The sequence below is a fragment of the Ammodytes marinus genome (genome assembly GCF_949987685.1).
Source record: "Ammodytes marinus genome assembly, chromosome: 21".
NCBI lineage: Eukaryota > Metazoa > Chordata > Actinopteri > Uranoscopiformes > Ammodytidae > Ammodytes > Ammodytes marinus.
Genome location: NC_137225.1, coordinates 23,250,209 through 23,277,031, shown reverse-complemented (window position 1 = coordinate 23,277,031; position 26,823 = coordinate 23,250,209). Strand labels below are relative to the sequence as shown.

Genomic DNA, 26,823 nt, shown 5'->3' with positions numbered 1-26,823 from the left:
CTTTGTCCAAAATGTGAAAATATTTAAGAATTGAATTTAATGTTGAATGTTGAGCGTTTAAACGTTTGGATTCCATTCACTTTTCTGTTTCACATTCAATCCATTCATGTCTGAACCGCTTTCTCATGTGCGTCAAGCCCAACCTTTACTCCTCCCACCTTATCTGCAAGCGGATAGGACATGGCTCTGTGTGTGTGTGTGTGTGTGTGTGTGTGTGTGTGAAAATGTGTGTGTGTTTGTGAAAGTGTGTGTGAAAATGTGTGTTTGTGAGTTTGAGCGTCTGTGTGTATGAGTGAGCATCTGTGTGTGTATGTGTGTGAGTGTGTGTGTGTGTGTGTGTGTGTGTGTGCGACTGTGTGTGTATGTATGTGTGTGTGTGTGTGTGTGTGTGTGCGACTGTGTGTGTTTGAGTGTGTGTGTGTTCGTTCGCTTCTGTATTTTTGTGTGTCTGGTATAACAGCGAGAAAGAGAGAGAGAGAGAGAGAGAGCGAGAGAGAGAGAGAGAGATAAAAAGAGAGAGGGGAAGACTGCTTATAATGATCTGCCGATACTCACACAGCAGCAGTGTGCTCTCTCTCTCTCTCTGCCTCACACGCTCGTGGCTTTTCTGCTCCGTTGCTTCAAATCTACTTTTTCATGGAGTATTCATCCGACCGCTTACTACAGCTAAGTCTCCCCTGGAGTGGAGAAATTACAAGAATATTCCGTGACTGTTTCAGGGTTAGAGTTTCAACAGCAAGAGCTTCAGAAGCAGCATCAGGTGTGTGAAGCAAACAAATTGCTGATCTCGGACGGAACACAAAAGGATCGTCAGCAGAGATGTACAAATAACAAGGGGACAAGGACAGACCTAACCCAAAGAAGAGAGGTGGTGGGAGCAAAGGGGGGCGGGGGGGTTTCAAAAAGGAGTTACCATGAACACCACGGAATTCCACGGATTGATCCAAGGCTACCTCAACAGGAGCCAGTCGTCGGGCGTGATTGAGCCCCCTAACAAAGAGGTGAGAGGGATACCTTCCACTCTCCCTGAGATTTCTCAATTCCTTTTTAATCCCGGTGAAGGGTTTTTTACTGGGAGTTTTTCCTCAGCCGAGCTAAGGGTGTAAGGGCAGAGGGGTGTCATATTGTATGGAATGTAAAGCCCACTGAGGCAAATGTCTATTTGTGATATTTGGCTATAAAAATAAAACTGATTTGATTTGATTTGATTTGATTTAGGTGTCCGGCCAGGGGAAGGGGTCTTCGACTGGCTGCTACGAACAGCTGCCCATCTCCACGGAGGTTTTCCTCACTCTGGGCATCATCAGTTTGCTCGAGAACATCTTAGTTGTCACTGCCATCGCCAAAAACAAGAACCTCCACTCGCCCATGTACTTTTTCATCTGCAGCCTGGCCGTCGCGGACATGCTGGTGAGCGTGTCCAACGCATCCGAGACCATCGTCATAGCGCTGATAAACGGCGGGAATTTGAGCATCCCCGTGACGCTGATCAAAAGCATGGACAACGTGTTCGATTCGCTCATCTGTAGCTCCCTGCTGGCGTCGATTTGTAGCCTGCTGTCCATAGCCATCGACCGCTACATCACCATATTCTACGCGCTGCGCTATCACAACATAGTGACCATGAGGAGGGCGGTGTTGGTCATTGCCAGCATCTGGACTTGCTGTACCGTATCTGGGATCTTGTTCATTATCTACTCGGAAAGCACCACGGTTCTCATCTGCCTCATCACTATGTTTTTCACTATGCTGGTCTTGATGGCTTCGCTCTACGTCCATATGTTCTTGCTGGCGCGTTTGCACATGAAAAGGATTGCCGTTCTGCCGGGAAATGCGCCGATTCAACAGCGGGCCAACATGAAAGGTGCCATAACGCTGACGATTCTGTTGGGGGTTTTCGTAGTGTGTTGGGCGCCTTTCTTTCTCCATCTGATTCTGATGATAACGTGTCCCAGGAACCCTTACTGCACCTGCTTCATGTCCCACTTCAACATGTACCTCATCCTCATCATGTGCAACTCAGTCATCGACCCGATCATTTACGCTTTCCGGAGTCAGGAGATGAGGAAAACCTTCAAGGACATTTTCTGCTGCTCACATGTGCTCTAGTCTGTGTGTGTGTGTGTGTGTGTGTGTGTGTGTGTGTGTGTGTGTGTGTGTGTGTGTGTGTGTGTCAGTGTGTGTGTGTGTGTGTGAGCTGCCAGCGTTTTGGCAGGGCTCCAACACTGATACACACAATCTGGGAGAAGCTTAGAAAAACGAAACTCTGAAGTTGTTGATTCTAATGATCAGTCGTAAGCCCCGCAATCAATGCATTTTCTCTTCAAGTCCAGACGTTTTTTCACTAAGCATTTCTGTAAAAAAGAATAAAAGCAATGTGTGTGTGTGTGTGTGTGTGTGTGTGTGTGTGTGTGTGTGTGTGTGTGTGTGTGTGTGTGTGTGTGTGTGTGTGTGTGAGCTGCCTGTTAGACTGTCAGCGGAGCTACAACGCTGGCGGACACAATGTGTGTGTGTGAGTGTTTGAAGATATAGTGCGTATCTTCTGCCGCCCCCATGAGGAATTCTGAGTAATTACAACAACACAGTCGGTGACATCAACATGAGGTAAAGCCTTCAGTGATGGCACATGGATGTTATACCTTCTGCTGTACGTCCAGGTTTTTACTCAGCAGTGGAATCAACAACTGGAACATTTCTTGGGCTCTTCTTGGGATTTTTCTGAGCTCCTGCACCAGTGTCAGGAGGCGACACCAGTTTGTAAACGCTGCCATACTGAGAAATACAGAGAGAGTTTTGTGGAGCTGATAGACTTCATGAACTTTGTGTCAACTCGTTTGGCGCCGGCTTGAATATAACCAACATTAATTTATATGAAAAAGTTACACACTAGCTTTAAGCTGCCTGTTTGGAGTGTCAGCAAGGATACAATGCTGATGGACACAAACTGCTATGGAAACAAAACTTGGACAAAATACGGACTTTTGAGTTTTTGGGCTATAATCGCAGTGTACTAAGGTTCTCTTGCGCCCTTTACTATGGCTGTACATTATTACATACAGTATATAAAGCTCCGGAAAAAAATTGAGAGACCAGTCTGGATTTTTCTTCAATCTTCATCTCTACATTACTTATTGAAAATGCTCTTGATGTAAAAAAAAAATATTGAAATTTGGTAGAAATGTTGTCAGTGGTTTATATTATAAACCCAAAATGTTCATTCTACTCAAACATATGCCTATAAATAGTAAAACGAGAGACACTGAACATTTGGAGTGGTCTCTTAATTGTTTCTAGAGCTGTATGTTATATTATACATAGGTTTCTCACTTGTGGGTTTATGAGTCAAGCTGCTGAAGAGGTATGTTTACAAAGACCTTGTGAAATAGTATGTGGACACATTTAAACTATTTTGTCAAGTAGTTAAAGCTGGGGTATGTGATTTCTGATTGGTCAAATTTAACATGAGCTGTACACTTTGACCAATCAGAGGGAGGCTCCGATTATCTGTTATTATTGGCTGTTGGGACTGTCCATTCACTTTGGCACGACTCTGATGGTGTAAAGCGTGTCAGGGAGGGACCATAGGGGAGGGACCAAAGAGAACAAGTGGAGCGGTTGAGGTATTTGGATTTGAATCTCTATCCAAACTGCCATTGTCTCCCCAAATCCTCCACCCCAGCTTTAACGCTGTTCTAAAATGCAATTTGATGTAGCTTTTTACCAGCATGTATATTACACACTACACACACACACACGCGCTCAAACTGTGGTTCATTTGCATTCAAATCATTCTCTTTTTCTCCCTCACTCGGAAATGTGTCTATCTACCTTGCACAATTGTTCTTGTTTGCTTTTAAAGAAAATGAATTTTTTTTTTTTTTTAAATACCATGCTTATCTTTGAGAACGTATTGGTATATTTCATTATACCATATACAGTATCTCACAAAAGTGAGTACACCCCTCACATTTCTTCAAATATTTCATTATATCTTTCCATGGGACACCACTGAATAAATGACACTTTGATACAATGTAAAGTAGCGTGTGTACAGCTTATATAACAGTGTAAAATTACTGTCCCCTCAAAATAACTCGACACACAGCCATTAATGTCTAAACTGCCCGTTACAAAAGTGAGTACACCCCTGAGTTAAAATGTCCAAATTGGGCCCAAAGTGTCAATATTTTGTGTGGCCACCATTATTTTCCAGCACTGCCTTAACCCTCTTGGGCATGGAGTTCAGCAGTGCTTCACAGGTTCCCACTGGAATCCTCTTCCACCCATTCATGACGACATCAAGGAGCTGGTGGATACTGGAGACCTTGCGCTCCTCCATCTCCTGTTTTAAGAAGCCCCAAAGATGCTCAATAGGGTTTATGGCTGGAGACATGCTTCGCCAGTCCATAACCTTTACCCTGAGCTTCTTTAGCAAGGCAGTGGTCGTCTTGGAGGTGTGTTTGGGGTCGTTATCATGTTGCAGTACTGCCCTGCGGCCCAGTTTACGAAGGGAGGGGATCATGTTCTGCTTCAGTATGTCACAGTACATGTTAGAATTCAATGAACTGTAGATCCCCAGTGCTGGCAGCACTCATGCAGCCCCAGACCATGACACTCCAACCACTATGCTTGACTATAGGCAAGACACACTTGTCTTTGTACTCCTCACCTGGTTGCCACCACACACACTTGACACCATCTGAAACAAATAAGTTTATCTTGGTCTCATCAGACCACAGGACATGGTTGCAGTGATCCATGTCCATAGTCTGCTTGTCTTCAGCAAACTGTTTGTGGGCTTTCTTTTGCATCATCTTTAGAAGAGGCTTCCTTCTGGGATGACAGCCAGACCAGTATGATGCAGAGTGTGGCGTATGGTCTGAGCATTGACAGGTTGACCCCCCACCCCTTCAAGCCCTGCAGCAATGCTGGCAGTATTCATAGGTCTATTTTCCAAAGCCAACCTCTTGGTATGATGCTGAAAAAGTGCACTCAACCTTCTTAAACTGGGCCGCTTGGCAGTATTGCAACATGATAACGACCCCAAACACACCTCCAAGATGACCAGTGGCTTGCTTAAGAAGCTGAGGGTAAAGGTGATGGACTGGTCAAGCATGTCTCCAGCCATAAACCCTATTGAGCATCTTTGGGGCTTCTTAAAACAGGAGATGGAGGAGCGCAAGGTCTCTAATATCGACCAGCTCCGTGATGTCGTCATGAATGGTTGGAAGAGGATTCCAGTGGGAACCTGTGAAGCTCTGGTGAACTCCATGCCCAAGAGGGTTAAGGCAGTGCTGGAAAATAATGGTGGCCACACAAAATATTGACACTTTGGGCCCAATTTGGAATTTTTTTCTTAAGGGTGTACTCACTTTTGTTGCCTTCAGTTTAGACATTAATGGCTGTGTGTCGAGTTATTTTGAGGCGACAGTAAATTTACACTGTTATACAAGCTGGACACTGACTACTTTACATTATATCAAAGTGTCATTTCTTCAGTGGTGTCCCATGGAAAGATATAATGAAATATTTGAAGAAATGTGAGGGGTGTACTCACTTTTGTGAGATACTGTATACCACTGCATATGGTACAGTAAATGTCACATGTCTGCTGCAACGTTGAGCCTAAATCCCACAGTGCATTAACTCTGTGTGTGTGTGTGTGTGTGTGTGTGTGTGTGTGTGTGTGTGTGTGTGTGTGTGTGACATATTGGCCATTGTATATAGGACAGACTACCTCCATGTTTGAGAGTGTAATCCACCTCATAATGAAAACATATGGGAGGATTTTTTATTGCACACTGCGAGAAATGGAACCTCTATTTCTGGCATGTATACATGCATATATGCCTTCTGTTCTGTTTCTGCATTGCAATGAATGTATACAATTATCTGTGACATTTAACTTCATTGAAAAAGGAAATGATGGGGTGAAAGACCTCATGATGGGGTGAAAGACCTCATTAATTTCCCATGTATTATGTGCCACTATGGAGACAGGAAGTACAGGAATCAGCAGCCTGCATAACTGTAGTGTTTTTAAAAAATGTACCAAGACGATTTTTTTCTTTTTTTTTCTAAGGTAAAAACCACCAGCAAAAAAAATATGAAAGACAATGTAAAATAGCTATTTTTTTTAATTATTATTATTATTTATTTATTTATTTGTAAAATAGCTAATTTTAAATGGAAATACTTTGGATCATTATTGTTATTATATATTTATTTTTTCGTGCTGACATGTAAACTGTCTGTTAACTGTATATATATATCATCTAAAAAGCAGGGTATTAGAGTTAGAACATCAATCGTTCTTGTTTTAAAAGGGGTCAAGACATACTGTAAGAAGCTGCACATTTACAGAAACGAGGGTTGATATGATATGTTCAGAGATTTATAACATGACTTTAACAAATGTATATCAGTGTATTTATCACACACAAAAGATGGCAGCTATTAAAGCTGGGGTATATGATTTGTGATTGGTCAAAGTTAACATGAGCTGACACTTTGACCAATCAGAGCAAGGCTCCGATTCTCTGTTCTTATTGGCTGTTGGGACTGTCCATTCACTTTGGCACGACTTTGTTGGTGTAGAGCGTGTCAGGGAGGGACCATAGGGGATGGACCAAAGAGAACAAGTGGAGCGGTTGAGGTATTTGGATTCGAATCTCTATCCCAACTGCCATTTTCTCCCCAAATCCTCCACCCCAGCTTTAAGCATTGTATGCTTGTAGACAAATGGGGGGGAACAACGGGAGTGGTCACCATGCCTTTCTTCTAGTATGCAACTTGTGGCTCCCTGATGGCAATGTTTACAACTTTACCTGATCAGGGATGCAGTTTTTAAAGACCCCCGTGTCAGATTTAAAAAAAGGACACAAACATGTATTTTTTAACCCAAAAATGGACGTATAATGTCACTTTATTTTTCGCTTAACATCCCTGCGTTCCAAATCACATACTTTTTCTTTTTCCTACACTACATACTAAAGTACAGAAGAGTTTTAGAAAAAAAAATCAGATAAGGAAGTTTTTTTTTTTCATTATGTTGTGAAATGTCAAGAATAAAGACGAATACTCCAAAATGCTTTCGGAGTTAGTTGAGCATTTATGTATTTTCAGCATACTACACTTGACATGCATGTATTGGGACATCCTAAATCTTTTTCTGGCATACTAAATAGTATGGAAGTATGGGGATTGGAACGCAGGGCAGGATTTTGATTTAAACAAAATGGCGATGGCAGAAACAATGACCCTGCTAGTCCACTCTGACTAATGACATACAGTGGCTTGTGAAAGTATTCATACCCCTTGAGATTTTTCTACATTTTGTCACGTTACAACCACAAACGTACATTTATGTTATTGGTATTTCATTTAATATGATAGACCAACACACAGTGGCACATTATGAAGTGGTGTGTTTGTTAATTGATGAAAAAATTTGGAAAAGTTCAAGGGGTATGAATACTTTTGCAAGCCCACTGTATGTTGTTTTGCAAATCAAAATGGAAGCTCTTGTATATTCTGTTGTAGATAATTGTGTTCCTTTTGCACATCACATGGGCTGTTCTCACTCACACAGCATGCAAACTGTGACCATATATAGATATATAGAGATCTATTTTTCAGGAGAGATCTTACTGAATGTATTTTTATGTGTGTGTGTTGTTGTCTTAACTCTTTGCTTTCTATCCTGGCCTTAAATATGTTGCACTGTGAAGCAAAGAGCAACCGTGTCTCCTGTGACAGTATTTCAGAAGAAAAAAAAAAGATTTATAGCCAATGTATAAATGCTACTTTTGATTAATACCTTATTTATTTAATTTAATTTAATTTAATTTAATTTAATTTAATTTAATTTAATTTAATTTAATTTAATTTAATTTAATTTTATTTTATTTTATTTTATTTTATTTTATTTTATTTTATTTTATTTTATTTTATTTTATTTTATTTTATTTTATTTTATTTTTCTATTTATTTATTTATTTATTTATTTATTTATTTATTTATTTATTTATTTATTTATTTATTTATTTATGCCTTTTTCAAAAAAACTTGAAGTTCATTTCTAAGCTTGTAAAATACACAAGAAAATTGACGTTAAAGCTGGAGTACATGATTACTGATTGGTCAAAGTTAACATGCGCTGTACACTTTGACCAATCAGAGCGAGGCTCATTCACTTTGGCACAACTTTGTTGGTGTAGAGCGTGTCAGGGAGGGACCATAGTGGAGGGACCAAAGATAACATGTGGAGCAGTTGAGGTATTTGGATTCCAATCTCTATCCCAACTGCCATTTTCTCCCCAAATCCTCCACCCCAGCTTTAGCGTAAAATGTATCTGTTAAAAGCTTCAAAAGTGTCTGGAATTTAATTAATGTGTGTGTGCTGAAACAAAGGTGTTTTGCTTGACCACTGCGTCCGCTGTGAATCGCTGCAAACTTCAATAAAGTTAAAACTGCCACCTAAACAACAGCTCTGTTGGACTGCTTTTATTCTAGGGTACAGACTTTAAAGGAGCAGTGCGTAGAATTTATTGGCATAAAAATGTAATACGTATGTTAGTGTGTTCGTGTATAATCGCTCGAGAATAAGTATTTATTTTTAATTTATATCCTTAGAATGAGCATTTTATATCTGCATAGGAGTAGGTCCCCCCTACATGGAGGCTGCCATTTTGACATGTTTCTACAGTAGCATAGAATGGACAAACTTAACGTCCGTATTCATTTTTATATACAGTGGGCGTCCTGGGGAAATGCACCTGTTGGAAGACGAATAAGAAGAAGTAGGGGAGAACGGGGTAATTTGTCACACGGGTTGTTTGTCACAATCGTTATATCTCGGAACCAGAAGGCTCTGTCTGTGAAATTTTGGTATGTAAATATCCAGAATTGGGATCAGAGGTCACCTACATAGTCTTCCTTGGAGTTAGACTGCTGAATTTGAGGTGAGACGACTGTTTGTGTTTTTAATGTCAAATTGAAAATATTTAGCTCCTCAGTATTTTTCTTCTAGGCTTTTACACAATGGGTTTATAACAAAACACTTGTTACCCATACAAAGTGTGAAGGGTAAGCTATAGTTTAGATAGTGGTTGTCAGATGGTTCTTGGCCTTGATGCTAGCAAGAAATTCAAGTTGGGGTTGGTCGTCACATTTTTTGGGGGGTTGGTTGTCACATGTTATCTCAAGGCTGCAGGCAGAAAAGGAACCCAATAACGAAATAAATTGTTAAGCTGTATCCTCACTGACACCCCAGAGAAGGAAAGAATAGAGCAGGAAAAGGCAGCTAGCATGCAAAAGAAAAAAGGGCAACAAAATCAAAACAACCCACTGCATCCCAAACTAGACCAGCTGCCAAGGCTACAGTAAGTTATGTAGGCCTATTTGTCAACTTGACAATGCAATTAAACTTTCAAATTTAGTTCTACTTGCTTGCCTTCTTTTTAAGATGATTCCCATTAAGATAACATTGTGACAAACAACCCCATAGTGTTTGACAACCGACCCCTTGATGGGGTTGGTTGTCACAATGTGTAAGGGTGTATTTGATGATTAATTTCTTCTTTATTACAATAAGATAGAAAAAGTGAGGGGTACACATTTCAAGCCAACACCTTAAGCTTCAATTTAATGTAGGAATGACTATTGAAAGATGTTTAGGTGATGAGCAATTCTCACTAGAGTAAAAAGTGTGCCTACTTACCCCGTTCTCCCCTACTATAGAATACAAAACTTTATACATCTTCACCTCATCACTTGATATTGTGTAAAGACTTGAGGCAGTGGTGGATGATGCCATCTTTAGTAACTAGCTTTTTGTCCTTGAAGGCCACTGTAGCTTCTGTTATTATTGAAAACAAAGGGGTTACCAAGGGACCATTGCAATCTAGACCTTTTCACCACTAGATGCCACTAAATATTAAAATGTTACACATTGCACCTTTAACCCTTACACAATGAATTGGTTGTTGACTTCATAAGCAGAGAAATAAAACTATTTTTTCCTCAACAACTTCCCATTCAAAAAAACTATGCAATTAAAAATGTTTTTAGTCAAATGTCAATGAAAGTTTTGTGTCAGGTTTGTGTGATGTGAAACTAGCCCTCAGGTTTTTAACCACCTTGAATAAATCAAAGTGAAGTCAACAAAAACATTCATTCATATATTCCGTTTGGTTCCAGAAGCATCGGTGTGACAAATGGATCGCAATTAATTCTTAATTAGGACTTTCGGGTTGTAATGAAATCAAAGATGAAAATTAACTTTTAATCTGCCAAATGTCAGGCAAGGTAAGGCAAGGCAAGGCAAGGCTGGTTTATTTATATAGCACAATTCAGACTCAAGGCCATTCAAAGTGCTTTCCAGGGGCACACAACACATCAAGATTAGACATTAGAAATTGCTTTTAAAGCCCAGTTCAGACCAAAGATACGCCTTGCAACTGCTTGCGACGAGACGGTTTTAGAACGTCGCGGGGTATAAATCGCAGCAGTGTGAACTGCAGCGCGTTGCAGCGCGTTGCAAGGCGTCGCAGAAGATTCAACATGTCAAATCACAAGGTCCAGTTTTAGAACGTCTCAACCGTCTCGTTGCAAGGAACTGCACTTTTAACTTTTAACTTGAACATGATGGAAGAAAAATGTCAGTGTGAGTTCATCATGCTGCCTTGGTTTAATACTACACTTTTCAGCAGGGCAAATAAAATAGTTAGAACCAACCAGTCTGTCTGTCTGTCTGTCTGTCTGTCTGTCTGTCTGTCTGTCTGTCTGTCTGTCTGTCTGTCTGTCTATCTATCTATCCATCCATCCATCCATCCATCCATCCATCCTCCACCTATTGTTTGGTTCACTTCACATGTCTAGATAAGGGCTCAATTTTTTTCCTCCAATTTCCAACAAACCCTCGACAATAATTGAAAAGAGTTACAACCCAGGGTAAGAGGCTTCTACACTGGACACTTGAGGGACAGTAATTACTTCAGACATGTCTCCAACATGCTCTAATAAAAAAAGTATAGGATTTGTCAAGTTCAAAGCTATAATCTATCTATCTATCTATCTATCTATCTATCTATCTATCTATCTATCTATCTATCTATCTATCTATCTATCTATCTATCTATCTATCTGTCTGTCTGTCTGTCTGTCTGTCTATCTATCTATCTATCTATCTATCTATCTATCTATCTATCTATCTATCTATCTATCTATCTATCTATCTATCTATCTATCTATCTATCTATCTATCTATCTATCTATCTATCTATCTATCTATCTATCTATCTATCTATCTATCTATCTATCTATCTATCTATCTATCTATCTATCTATCTATCTATCTATCTATCTATCTATCTATCTATCTATCTATCTATCTATCTATCTATCTATCTATCTATCTATCTATCTATCTATCTATCTATCTATCTATCATATTCCATTTCTACCAAGTCTATTTTGAAAAACAAATGCCAATAACTTCTAAACATAAATCTTTAAAATTTTAATATTTTTTTATTCTTTTTACTACTACTAGCTAAATGCTGTAGTGGAAACAAATTGTCTTCAAAACCAGGGAACTATTTATTTAGTATGCCAGAAATATATTTAGGATGTCCCCAATACATACACGTTAATTGTAGTATGCTGAAAATACATAAATGCCCCACTAACTCCAATAGCATTTTGGAGTATTTGTCTTTATTCTTGACATTTCTCAACATAATGAAAAAAAAATCTTCCTTATCTGATTTTTTTCTCTCTGCTGTGGCCCTTAAACTCTTCTGTGCTTTAGTATGTAGTGTGGTAATAAGAAAAAGTATGTTATTTTGTAGGCAGGGACACGTTTTTTTCCGGAGGCTAGCTGAGACATAAGGTCGTGATGTCAGCTCCCTGGGTAGGATGGATGGAGGAGGCAGATGTACCGGAGGAAAGTGAACTTTAAATGACCCGTACTTCTGATATGAAAGTTTACTAACCGCATCATTACAGCAACAAGTCTAAGTTTCAGCACACCATCCATCATCACAATTATTTTGCCGGGATATGTGTGTGTGTGTGTGTGTGTGTGTGTGTGTGTGGAGAGAGAGACTGTTTGTGTGTGTGTGTGTGTGTGTGTGTGTGTGTGTGTGTGTGTGTGTGTGTGCATGCATGCGTGTGTGTGTGTGTGTGGGGGGAGGGAGAGACTGTGTGTGTGTGTGTGCGTGCGTGTTTGTGTGTGTGAGTGTTTGTTTGTGTGTGTGTGTGTGTGTGTGCGTGCGTGTTTGTGTGTGTGTGTCTGTCTATGTGTGTGTGTGTGTGTGTGTGTGTATTGTATATCTTCTTTAAACCAGACATACCGGTTTCAGCTGTGTCACCAACTCGCCTGATGCTATGTTAGTTTAAAATGAGTGTAATTTCAGCTACAAACACTTTAAATCATGTTTCTGAGCTCATCTGATGTATTGTACAGTCCTCAAATCGCTTGGATTGAAAAATAAAAAACAGGGATATTTAGCATGATTATTCAACCCTAATTTGCAAGTGATATGCCCTCCCTTGAATGTGGCTTTTAGTCCTGCTGTTATGGTTGTGTGTGTGTGTGTGTTTTTGCGTGTGTGATACACAAACTGTGTGTGTGTGTGTGTGTGTGTATGTGTGTGTGTGACTGACTAACTGTGTGTGTGTGTGTGTGTGTGTGTGTGTGTGTGTGTGTGTATTGTATATCTTCTTAAACCAGACTACCGGTTTCAGCAGTATCACTAACTCGCCTGACTGCCTCGCCTGTATAATGTAAACACAATTATTCCTCCACACAGAAAACAACCATAGACAGAATGCTAATGCTATGTTAGTTTAAAATTAGTATAATTTCGTGTGTGTGTGTGTGTGTGTGTGTGTGTGTGTGTGTGTGTGTGTGTGTGTTAAGAACCATGTTTACTCTACATACATACAGTACACACATATATACAGTACATCAAATATTTTTTTTCTCTTTACATTTTTATTGACATTATCTCCTCTGACTATTATTTCCTTTCTAGTTATACTTTTAATTGTTATTATAATAGGCTTCCGGTAATGTGAAAAAATACCAGTAAGATGATAACCTATTTTTGCTCCTACAATAAAATATATACAGCTCCGGTAAAAAATAGAGACCACTCCCAATGTTCAGTGTCTCTTGTTTTACTCTTTAGAGGCATATGTTTGAGTAGAATGACCATTTTGATTTTATGATATAAACTTCTGACAACATTTCTATCAAATTCACAATGAAAATAATGTAATTAAGAGCATTTTCAATAAGTAATGTAGAGATAAAGATTTAAGAAAAATCCAGACTGGTCTCTTGATTTTATCCAGGGCTGAATATATATGTTTAAATGGCTTGGATTGGATTATTTGTTTGTATTCATTTACACTAAACACTAAACCTCTACCACATGACTAAGAATTAAGGGGCCAGCACTTTCTACTCACATTGCATGGCACATTTCTTTTAGATAATGACTATTTGGGAATTAGGGACACACTACACATGCGGTGTGTTAATGGAACTAACAGAGAGGGGACTGACTTGGAAGCGAATGCCTGAATTATTTGCCGTGGCTGGGGTTGGCGAGAGCTGAGTAAACATGGTTCTAATGTGCCCAAATCCCCCGTGAGGGCAGCGCGATAAGCATGGAGCGAGACAGAGACCGTCACACACACACACACACACACACACACACACACACACACACACACACAGGCACGCACACATGCAGGCACGCACACACGCAGGCACGCACACACACACACACACACACACACACACAGTTACAGACACACAGTCATAGACACACGCACACACACACACACGCAGGCAGGCAGGCACACGCACACACACACACACACAGTTACAGACATAGACACACGCACACACACACACAGTTACAGACACACAGTCATAGACACATGCACAGACACAGAAACACACAGACACACACACAGACACAGACACAGACACACACACACACACACACACACACACACACACACACACACACACAACCATCAGGGCTAACAGCAGGACTAAAGGCCACATTCAAGGGAGGGCACATCACTTGCAAATGAAGGTTCAAGAATCATTCTCGGCTAAGAAAAAAATATTTTTTAAATCCAGGCCATTTGAGGACTCTACAATACCCCAGAAGAGCTCCGAAACTTCATTGTTAGTGTAAGTAGGTGATTATACTCATTTCAACTGACACAGCTTCTGTTTAGTATATAGAACAGTGCATAACAATAATATACATTACGCCATATTTTTTGTCATCAACATATTTTTAGTTTTTTGTATTAAAGGTTCAGTGTGTAATATGACATCATCAAGAAAGTTCTATAAAGTTCTAGAATGCAACACTCCCTGGGTAACCCCAACCCTTTTGAATAATAACAGAAGCTACAGTGGCCTTCAAGGACAAGAACAATTCTAAATGTTAAACAATGCACCTGATGACATTCCAACTATGGCACTTTCAAGATGGCGGCACTAGGCCTTGGTCCAAGATTTGCAGAAATATGGACATATATGAGACCCTTTCTAAAGGGGGAAAAAATAATTCAAAAACATTTTTTCAGCTATTATGCACTAAATTAAATGTACTTATGGATATTATAATTACTTTCTACAAAATCTGCTAGGGAATAAAACCCAAAATTCTACACACTGCAGGTTTAAACGGGGGGTGGGGGGGGGGGGGGACAGTGAGAGCGATGCAAACATGACTGATTTTGCTGCCATACATAATCACGATATTTCAATTATAATGCAAAGTGTGAACAACTTATTTTAACTTTTCCATTTCTGTTATGTTTTTTTTTTTTTACAGTTTTCAACAATCTGTGGACATGTTGATATGACTCTGGCTTTGTTCCAGGCATGTTGTGACTTATAAATAATGTGTATGTGTGTGTGTGTGTGTGTGTGTGTGTGTGTGTGTGTGTGTGTGTGTGTGTGTGTGTGCGTGTGTGTGTGTGTGTGTGTGTGCATGTGTGTGTGTGTGTGTCTGTGACAGAGAGTGGGGAAGCTAATGAGTGCTTCAGTTGCCATAACAACATCTGTGTGTGTGTGTGTGTGTGTGTGTGTGTGTGTGTGTGTGTGTGTGTGTGTGTGTGTGTGTGTGTGTGTGTGTGTGACATAATCTCAGAAAGAAAAACAACGTCCATAAGAATAGAAATAGCAGAAAATAACAGTGATGGGAGGAGAAGATGAGAAACATTTCAAAGGGCTGATTGCAGTAAACACTCAAGCACAGACTCCCAGAAGTTTTGAGACCAAGACTACAGATATAAAATGCATTGAAAGCTTTGTGGTTGCTTTTTCTAGACTAATTATTTTTACCCAAAAGAAACCATTACAATAGAACTTGCACAATACCTAAACTAAATGCATACTAACCAACCGTGGCTCAGTTGGTAGAGCGGGTCGGCCAATGATCCAAGGGTTGGCGGTTCGATCCCCGCTCTGCCACCAGTGTCATGGTTGTGGTGTCCTTGGGCAAGACACTTCACCCACCTTGCCTCGTGTGAATGTGTATGACTGCTGTATGTTTGAGGTGGTGGTCGGAGGGGCCGTAGGCGCTGAATGGCAGCCACGCTTCCGTCAGTCTGCCCCAGGGCAGCTGTGGCTACTATGGTAGTTTACCACCACCAGTATGACTGTGTGTGAATGAATGGAACCTGGAACCCAAAGCGTCTTTGAGTGCCTTGAAAAGCGCTATATAAATCCAATCCATTAACTGTATGTCTCTGTGCATTTGTATAGTCCTCACAATAGGCCCAGAGCAACTGTAGGCTCATGAAGAGACGTTGTTTCAGCTTACTCCACCAGTTTTACTACCTTTTTAAAAGCAATAACATACTTTTTTTCAAGCACCGGTGAATTTTTGAGATGTTTATCATGTAGGCAAGGCCAGGCAAGTTTATTTCTATAGCACAGGCCATTCAAAGTGCTTTACAGGGGCGTAAAATTCATCAAGATTACACATTAGAAATTGCATTTAAAAGATAATGATAACAAAGAACAAATACAGGCAGACAAATTGTATTTCTCATGCACTGCCTGGTAGCACTTAACAGACAGTGTGAATTGTACAGCAATCCTTTTATGTTGAAAGTTTTGTGTAGTGTGTGTGTGTGTGTGCGTGTGTGTGTGTGTGTGTGTGTGTGTGTGTGTGTGTGTGTGTGTGTGTGTGTGTGTTGGTGTGTGTGTGTGTGTATCTTAAACTGTCTTTCAATGGCAGTGTGAGTGCTATAACTGATACATCCTTGGGCGCACCGATTGTCAAATAGAGTACGTGAGACTTGAGCAAGGGCAGCGAGACAAAGCCAGCTTGCTAGTGCTAATACAATTTCTATCCATCTCCTACAGTATGTTGCTCAATACGCTGTTTGTAAATTGTGAAAACCCACTTACAGACAGAAAAGGAAGGTTGAAGCAACAGGTCAATACACAGGAGAATTGAGACTGCAGACACACACACACACACACACACACACACACACACACACACACACACACACACACACACACACACAGGAGACTTCAGTTTACTTTGTGTTCATATAAAAAAGAAATTGATACGAGATCCTGCTAACTCATCATAGCTGCAAACTGATTGGACGTCATAGCAGTTGTATACGCCCATTATATCTCAGTTAGGAACCAATCAGATCGCTTGATTTGAGCTACCTGTTTTATTTTGAAAAATGACATGGAACATAGGAGGACAAAAGCCTTTATTGACATGTACGTCCAACCACGCAGGACTAGCGCTCTCAGAAATGTCATACTGTATAACCACCTCTGTATGGGTCTTGAATCAAAAGGGATTTCACACTCAAGAAAAAATCTGGTGTTAAACCTGCAGTGTGTAGAATTTTGGGTTTTATTTCCTAGCAGATTTTGTAGAAAGTAATTATAATATCCATAAGTAGGGGAGAACGGGGTAAGTAGGCACACTTTTTACTCTAGTGAGAATTGCTCATCACCAAAACATCTGTCAATAGCCATTCCTACATTAAATTGAAGCTTAAGGTGTTGGCTTGAAATGTGTGTCTCTCTTTTTTTCCAACTTATTGTAATGAAGAAGCAATTTACCATCAAAGACACTCTGACACATTGTGACAACCAACCCCATCAAGGGGTCGGTTGTCACACACTATGGGGTTGTTTGTCACAATGTTATCTTAATGGGAAAAATCTTAAAAAGAAGGCAATGAGGCAGAACCAAATTTGAAAGTTTAATTGCATTGTCAAGTTGACAAATAGGCCTACATAACTTACTGTAGCCTTGGCAGCTGGTCTAGTTTGGGATGCACTGGGTTGTTTTGATTTTGTTGCCCTTTTTTCTTTTGCTTGCTAGCTGCCTTTTCCTGCTCTATTCTTTCCTTCTCTGGGGTGTCAGTGAGGATACAGCTTGACAATTTATTTCGTTATTGGGTTCCTTTTCTGGCTGCAGCCTTGAGATAACATGTGACAACCAACCCCCCAAAAAATTTGACGACCAACCCCAACCTGAATTTCTTGCTAGCATCAAGGCCAACAACCATCTGACAACTAATTAGCTTGCTAACAACAATCTAAACTATAGCTTACCCTTCACACTTTCTGAGGGTAACAAGTGTTTTGTTATAAACCCATTGTGTAAAAGCCTAGAAGAAAAATACTGAGAAGCAAAATATTTTGAATTTGACATGAAAAACACAAAACATCCTCTCACCTGAAATGCAGCTGTCTTCCTCCAAGGAAGTCTATGTATGTGACCTCTGATCCCAATTCTGGACCTTTTTTATATCAACATTTCAGAGCTAGCGCGCTCTGGTGGCGAGATATAACGAATGTGACATCCAACCCATGTGACAAATTACCCCGTTCTCCCCTACATTTAATTTTGTGCATAATAGCTGAAAAACATTTTTTGAATTATTATTTTTTCCCTTAGAAAGGGTCTCATATATGTCCATATTTCTGCATATCTTGGACCAAGGCCTATGGCCGCCATGTTGAAAGCGTCATAGTTGGAATGTCATCAGGTGCATTGTTTAGAATTTAGAATTGTTCTTGTCCTTGAAGCCCACTGTAGCTTATGTTATTATTCTAAAGGGGTGGGGTTACCCAGGGAGCGTTGCATTCTAGAACTTTGTAGAACTTTCTTGATGATGTCATATTACACACTGCACCTTTAATACACAGCCTAGGCTATGTGAATCGGTATGCACACAAAGGCAATGTGAACAAAAGGGGGGGGGGGGGGGGGGGCACCATAGCTAGCATGCCTGATTACAGAGCCTAGGCTGTGTATTAACACAGAACGTTGTTTCACACAGAACAGACAGCAAGCGGATCTTGAGGAGATATTCACTGATTTTGACCAAAAAGTGATTTTGACAACAAAGCGTTCTTTAGAATCACGGACTGCGCCTTTAATTAAGAGAGCCCACCACGTTCCTTCTTTAAAGGTGCAGTGTGTAATATGACATCATCAAGAAAGTTCTAGGAAAGTTCTAGAATGCAACGCTCCCTGGGTAACCCCAACCCTTTAGAATAATAACAGAAGCTACAGTGGCCTTCAAGGACAAGAACAAATCTAAATTCTAAACAATGCACCCGATGACATTCCAAAAACATGGATGCCTCCATAAGACCTGCCTGCTCAATGTACAAAATGCAATATTAATATTTCTAATTCTCCACTCAGGATTTTTGGCAGAGGTGATTTTACACCAATGAGGACATATTTATGAATGAGGATATTGATTTTAGCTAATACATTACTTTAAATGTTACACAGTGTCCCTTTAAACCTCAGTCTAAATAAAACCCTTCAATTTTCCAATGCGTGTATCTCAGTCTTTAGCTAACACACATTTACTCTCAGGAGAAACAGAGAACTATCGATTTTAACGACCACAACTCTGAAACTACTGCTGCCATTATGTTGTCCCCTATTAGCAACTTTTCTCTTAGCACCTCAGAACAACGTTGCAGTTGTTTACAGAGCCTAGGCACATTGTACGGACTGTTGAACTGAATGGAGTGCATTAGCAGCTACATGTTTACTCTGTTGATGTTTGTCCATCAAGGCCATCACATTCTTATTTTTATCAAGTGAGTGCCAGTTACTTAACATAAGCTCTGTATGAGTCATCATCTTGTGTAAGATGTTATTTTCCCTATAGAAGCTCTGTTAGAATTCACTTTACTGTTGCTAACTTTTTCTTAGAAATATACTTGAAGTAGCTACAAGGACACACACCTACACACACACACATACCACATACAGTTTAAGTAGCTACGAGGACACACACCTACACACATAATAATAATAATAATACATTTTATTTATATAGCGCTCTTCTCTCACTCAGAGCGCTTGCACACATGCACTCACACACACACACACCACACATACTTTAAGTAGCTACAAGGACACACACCTACACACATGCACTCACACACACATACACACACACACACACACAGACATACACACACACACACACACACACACACACACACACACACACACACACACACACACACACACAGGAATACAAAACTAAAGAACTCAAACTTTGAAGCACATACTAATGTTTACCTGCAGGGATGAGTCACAACCCCCCTTGTTCTGTTGTCAGGGAAACTTCTTCTGATTTTTAGAAAGCGGAACACAACAATCACAGAGAAATACTTTGTGAAGTTTTGTACTTAAAGGTGCTACGAGGAACTTCTAGAATATTTCTGAAACAGTCTCATTTTTCCTCTTATGATCATAAATGACATGTAACAGCAAACAAGACCATCAGTGCAAAGAATGCTATTTTTATATATAGTTTTTCTTAATGCCTTTGTCATGGGTATACGCTCACCCAGGAACTACAGCTGGCGTAATAGAAACACTACCCCTTTTGTCCAAAGGGGGTGCAAGAATTAACACAAACTGAAAGTTCCTCGGAGCACCTTTAAATTCACTTTACTGTTGCTGAATTATTTTAAAATATACTAAACTTATGTGTGATTGGCTAGCAACCGTTAAAAAAAATTGTCTGAATGTGTGATAATTTCATGATGAGTAGATTCTGGAATATATGTCATCTTTGTCCAGGCAATGAACAGTTAGAGAAAATTGAGCTTGCAAGGTTTCATTTTTGATGAACATTGAATTACATTATTGCTTTAATGGCTATTTTTTTTGTCAAAGGGTAGGTCACGTCCGCAATTAAACTTCAACAGACTCGACCCATTATTGCAATCAGTGACTCAATGCGCCAAGGACAGGGAATGTTGAACTCATGTACATACTAATGTCACTTTAGAAATTCTTCTCTTAGCTTTGGCAGAAACTGCAGCACGAACCAACACCTTTGATATTTGAATATTTTTCATCTGACGAACATAGGACAATAAATGTAATAATACTAATATCTTAAATTGATTTAGTGCCTTTCAAGGCTGCTTTTCAAAAGCAAGTAAACACATCAGGCAATTTAGGAAAATGAATAGTAGTCACTGCCGGTCACAAACTGTTCCCTGTTTGAGAGGCATAGGACCGGAACCAAAAAGGAAATGTATTACCAGTAATTCACAAGACAAAGAACAAGCAATATTTTTAAAGCCATAGTGCGTAACTTTTGTGCCCCCCCCCCCCCCCCCATGAGGAATTCTGAGTAATTAGAACAACACTGTCGGTGCGTCTACATGAGGCAAAGCCTTCAGTGATAATAAATGGATTATTATACCTTCTGCTGTACGTTCGGGTTTTTTTTTTCTTAGCAGTAGAATCAACAACTGAAACATTTCTTGGGCTCTTTTTCTTGGGATTTTTGTTTAGCTCCTGCACCAGTGTCGGGGGGGGGGGGGGCATACTGAGAAATACAGAGAGAGTGTTGTGGAGCTGAGCGAAACTTTCATCCAACTCATTTGGCACATACAACTGACTGAAGTTATATCACGTAGAGACCATTTCTAATGAAAAAGTAAAAAAACGAATGTCAGTGCTTCTATGGAACACTTGTTAGGAACTTGGAAACATGTTCTTTGTGCAAGCCGGCAAAGTTTAGTTCAAGCTGTTCCAATCAATGCAGCTATATTTTCAACATTAACGCCGGTGCATGGACGAGAAACCGAACAAACATATCTCTGCGGGAGGTTAACGTGTGAGTGTTGATAGCTGTGTCTGAGTCAGGGAGTAGTTCCCAGAATTGAAGCCAATGCGACCAATTTACCAAACTCGCTGAATTACCCAAACGCTCATTTTTAGAGGGAAAAAAAGGTATAAATCACTGTTTTAATTTATTTTTTTTATTTTTTAAAGTAAATAAGTGCTGCAACCGAGTGATTCTGAAAATTAAAGTAATAGTTTGTGTAGGCGAGAAATGCCCGGATGAGTACTTACTTCCGGGAAGATTTTGTGTATGGATCGATATATAGGTTACTTTTCCTTCTCAACCCACAAAGCTACTCAATGCATTGCGTCCTTTCAAACGAAAACGGAAGTATTTAAAAAAAATCTTTATTGCTTCTGTATACTTCAGTGTAAACGGTCTGACGAACCTCGCATACACACTCGATCGTTAAGTAGACAGTATGTTGTATATATACATGTTAAGTATGTAGGAGTGAAGACGTTAGTAGGGCTTTTAGTATATAGTATATACATGTTAAGTAGTAGACGTTAGTAGGGCTTTTCGAATACAGCCCTTGACATGCCTATAGGGGAGAACGGGGTAATTTGTCACACGGGTTGGTTGTCACAATCGTTATATCTCGGAACCAGAAGGCGCTGTGTGTGAAATTTTGGTATGTAAATATCCAGAATTGGGATAAGAGGTCACCTACATAGTCTTCCTTGGAGTTAGACTGCTGAATTTGAGGTGAGATGACTGTTTGTGTTTTTCATGTCAAATTGAAAATATTTAGCTCCTCAGTATTTTTCTTCTAGGCTTATACACAATGGGTTTATAACAAAACACTTGTTACCCATACAAAGTGTGAAGGGTAAACTATAGTTTAGATTGTTGTTAGCAAGCTAATTAGTTGTCAGATGGTTGTTGGCCTTGATGCTAGCAAGAAATTCAAGTTGGGGTTGGTCGTCACATTTTTTGGGGGGTTGTTATCTCAAGGCTGCAGCCAGAAAAGGAACCCAATAACGAAATAAATTGTCAAGCTGTATCCTCACTGACACCCCAGAGAAGGAAAGAATAGAGCAGGAAAAGGCAGCTAGCATGCAAAAGAAAAAAGGGCAACAAAATCAAAACAACCTAGTGCATCCCAAACTAGACCAGCTGCCAAGGCTACAGTAAGTTATATAGGCCTATTTGTCAACTTGACAATGCAATTAAACTTTCAAATTTAGTTCTACTTGCTTGCCTTCTTTTTAAGATGATTCCCATTAAGATAACATTGTGACAAACAACCCCATAGTGTTTGACAACCGACCCCTTGATGGGGTTGGTTGTCACAATGTGTAAGGGTGTCTTTGATGATTAATTTCTTCTTTATTACAATAAGATAGAAAAAGTGAGGGGTACACATTTCAAGCCAACACCTTAAGCTTCAATTTAATGTAGGAATGACTATTGAAAGATGTTTAGGTGATGAGCAATTCTCACTAGAGTAAAAAGTGTGCCTACTTACCCCGTTCTCCCCTACCACCAACGTCACCGATGGCAATTACAGCTTTATACTTGAATTATTTTATGATGAAGTACTCATTTAAAACATGTCTAAAAACATGGCGGAACTGGCCTCAAGTGTAAATGCTTCCCATTCAGTGGAACCAATAAAATATGAAAAAGCACCGACTGAGTCATGCCAGTTCACCCAAACAAAATTACTTTATTTTGAATTATAGATGAGTTTCCAAAAAAATACCAAATATGTCGGTCACACACGCACGCACGCACACACACAGACATACGCACAGACACAGACACACACACACACACACACACACACACACACACACACACACACACACACACACACACACACACACACACAGTATTTTCAGTTCAAGTAATGGTACAGTCATAAAAAAACACTTTTGTTATTGAATATTTCATCCGATTTAATGAGCTTTATTGAAGGGGCTGGAACACGATAATACAGAACATGTCACAGTGTCAGACTGTGTGTGTGTGTGTGTGTGTGTGTGTGTGTATGTGTGTGTGTGTATACGTGTGTGTGTGTGTGTGTGTCTGCATTTGCGTGCAATAATAATACGATCTTAATAATTTTAAAGCTACTGAGTAGATGGAATAACATATATTTTAGGAGGTTTTGCAGAAATCAGTCAGTACTGTGTGTGTGTGTGTGTGTGTGTGTGCGTGTGTGTGTGTGTGTGTGTGTGTGTGTGTGTGTGTGTGTGTGTGTGTGTGCGCTTTAGCAACATGCTTGTTCACAGAGCCTAGGCTGTGTATTAACACTGGATATTTTTCAGCACACAACACACAGAACATACAGGTAGCAGATATTGAGGAGATACTCACTTATAAAAAAAAAAATTAATATTTTGACAACAAGCTTTTTCCAGAATCACTGACTCCAACTTTAAATGAAAACAAGTGTCAAAAAGGACATATAACGAATCAGTTATTCTCTAATATTCGCTAACATTCACTGCCTCGGTACGTGTGCTGCCTTAGTGGGCATAGAAACATCACCATTGCAAGGTGTAATTGGTCCAATCAATGGGGCCTTCTTTCAATGTTTCTAAGAAACACAATACAATAGCTCCTGCAGGTTAAGGCTAGCTCTTTGATTAGCTAGCTCCCGTGGGTGGGTGAGAATAAAGGGGCAGTGCTTGGGATAATAGGACAACCTGAATGCAGTATGTGCACCATTCAGATACCTAAAGAGTCCTTCTCATATAATGGTTTCTTTTAAAACTACATACAGACTTCAATAGCCAAGGTTAGAGCTTTCTGTACGTGAAAAGGAGATTGATTTTTGAGATTCGATTTAGACCAACAACATCCATTACATAATGTTAGAGCCTGTTATGTAATACACACAGCAATACAGCCACTATTGTGCTGCTTAAAAGTATGTGAACCCCTTGAGCCTTTTGGAATTTTATTGAGTTTAACCATTATTAATTCATTTTTATCAATACCAGTATTTTTTATATGACGAAACAGATGTTTGTTTATCAATTCCACATTTTTCTTTTCCGGAAATCAATCGTTAAAACAAATAAAACTAATTATTTGCCAACTTTTGTATGTGCAAAAGTTTGTGAACCCTGAGCTCCATTGCTTAAATTGAGCAGGTAAACACAATCAGGTGCGGGCCAAATTGAGTGATGAAATAGACCAATGTAATGAGAGATCTTTAGGGAAGAAATTGAGCGGCACTAGTACACACAGCAATACAGCCACTATATACTGCAAATCGAGATCATGCTACTCTAACCCTGTCTTCACTCATTTTGAAAAGCAAGTCAATTCAAACGTAAAGGCTCTCCAAGGAACTTCCAGATTGTGTTCATTCTTGCGCCCCCTTTGGACAAAAGCGGTGGCTATTTTACTACGCCAGCTGTAGTTACAGGGTGAATGTATACACATGACAAAGACTTTAAGAAAAACTATATAAAAATAGCATTCTTTGCACTGATGGTCTCGTTTGCTGTTACATGTCATTGATGATCATCAGAGGAAAAATTAGACTGTTTCAGAAATATTTAAAAATTTCCTCGTAGCTCCTTTACCTGACAAGGTATGCAGACATCTAAATAATTAGCATATAAATACTTGTGCCTGCAAGGTAAAATCATTATATACTATGAAATCAGCATCTCCTTAATCTAAGCAATAGAATAAACAAGTCTTAGGCTGTTTTCGAAAAGCCCTAACGTCCTCCTACTCATACTCATGTTGACGTCAATTTGAGTATGTTGTGGTTGTGTATGCGAGTTTGTGTAGGCGAGAAATGCCTGGATGAGTACTAACTCCCGGGGAGATTTTGTGTATGGATCGATAGGTTACTTTTCCTACTCAACCGCCCCACAATGCATTGCGTCTTTTCAAACGACATGGAAGTTTTTATTTTGTTATTCTTTATTGCTTCTGTATACTTCAGTGTTAACGGTCCAACGAACCTCACATACACAATTGATCATTAAGTAGACATTATGGAGTATATGTATATAGATGTTGAGTATGTAGGAGGGACGACCTTAGTAGGGCTTTTACAATACTTGTATAGCCCAATATCACAAATAGACATTTGCCTCAGTGGGCTTTACATTCCATACAGTATGACACTCTGCTCTTACACCCTTAGCTCGGCTGAGAAAAAAACTCCCAGTAAAAAACCCTTTACTGGGATGAAAAAAATTGAGAAATCTCAGGGAGAGTCGACAGAGTAAGGGATCCCTCTCCCAGGACGGACATGCTGCAATAGATGTCATAATTAGAGAAAAATCACAAAGGAATTCAATCATTGACCAGGTGATTACATGGTAATACTAAAGTAAAATGTGAATAGTGTGGATGCAGGAGGACTTCAGGTGTTGCCACAGCCATAGTCTTATCCGTATATTAAACCTCCCACTAGCTACATGGCCAAACTGCTCAGAATTCAGGACAGTTCACAGGAGACACACAGTGCTAGAAGGTCATCAAGCTCACCCAACACATTCTCTTACTCTTGACAGGAGCTGACATGGATATATCACACATCCCTTTCTTACCTTGCTAGTGGCATACTGATCCTCTCCCCTGCCTTTTGAGATGGCTGGTTATTCAATATTAAAGGGACACTGTGTAACATTTTATGTAATTTATTAGCTAAAATCAATATGCTCATTCATAAATATGTCCTCATTGGTGTAAAATCACCTCTGCCAATAATCTGAATTTAGAGTTGTTCTTGTCCTTGAAGGCCACTGTAGCTTCTGTTATTATTCAAAAGGGGTGGGGTTACCCAGGGAGCGTTGCATTCTAGAACTTTCTTGATGATGTCATATTACACAGTGCCCCTTTAAAGATGCAGTGTGTAAAACAAGAAATTGGGGATTTTCACAACAGAATTGGTCAGAATAGAATTGGTCTCTAAGAAAGAAAGCTACCATGCGTGTGCATTGATGGCATATATTGAGCTAAAATAACAACAGAAACATTTCGTGGCCGCTTTTTTTCGAAAACTGCACCAGTGTCTCGGTGGGGGGGTCGACACCAGTTTGTAAACGCTGCCATACTGAGAAATACAGGGAGAGTTTTTGTGGAGCTGATGGGCTTAATCAACTCATTTGGCGATGGCTTGAATGTAACCGACATTCGTTTCATATGAAAAAAAAGTTACGCACTATAGCTTTAATCCTCAGCTCCCTTCAGACTCCTCCTTGTCACTCTACAGGGGGCTATTTCTGTATGTGTGTGAATTGCCTTCTGCAGCTACTGTATGTGTTGTCGGTGTGAAAAAGTGAAGGAGGGTGTGATGAACAAATATTGGATGTCTGACACTTCTGGACGGATAGAGGCATAAAATTGCAACTCTCTGAGAAAAGATTTACCACATGTTTTTATAAAGGAGAATTCACTCTACAATGGACAACCATGGGAAGTCAAGGTCCTGTCAAGCTATTACTAAGCTAAGTCAGCGATTCTGGAGAACGCTTGTTGTTGAAAAATACTTATCAGTGAAAAAAATCAGTGAATATCTCCTCATGATCCGCTACCTGTCTGTACAGTGTGTACTGAAAAGAAAGGTGGCGTAAATACACAGCCCAGGCTCTGTAAACCGTCAAGTTGCTTTGGTGGGTTTTCAGCACACAG

At 39.7% G+C, this 26,823-nt stretch overlaps 1 protein-coding gene across 1 annotated transcript in view; it reads left to right on the top strand.

Moving 5' to 3' along the window:
- Nucleotides 1–914: 914 nt before the first annotated feature.
- Nucleotides 915–26,823, top strand: part of LOC307267711 (melanocortin receptor 4-like) — a gene marked incomplete at both ends in the record, with an annotated part of 120,430 nt that continues 94,521 nt past the window's right edge. Inside the window, 3 exon segments of the mRNA XM_080050093.1 lie at nt 915–1,001; nt 1,219–2,105; nt 2,107–2,114. Of these exon segments, the coding sequence (XP_079906219.1) occupies nt 915–1,001; nt 1,219–2,105; nt 2,107–2,114 (982 nt within the window).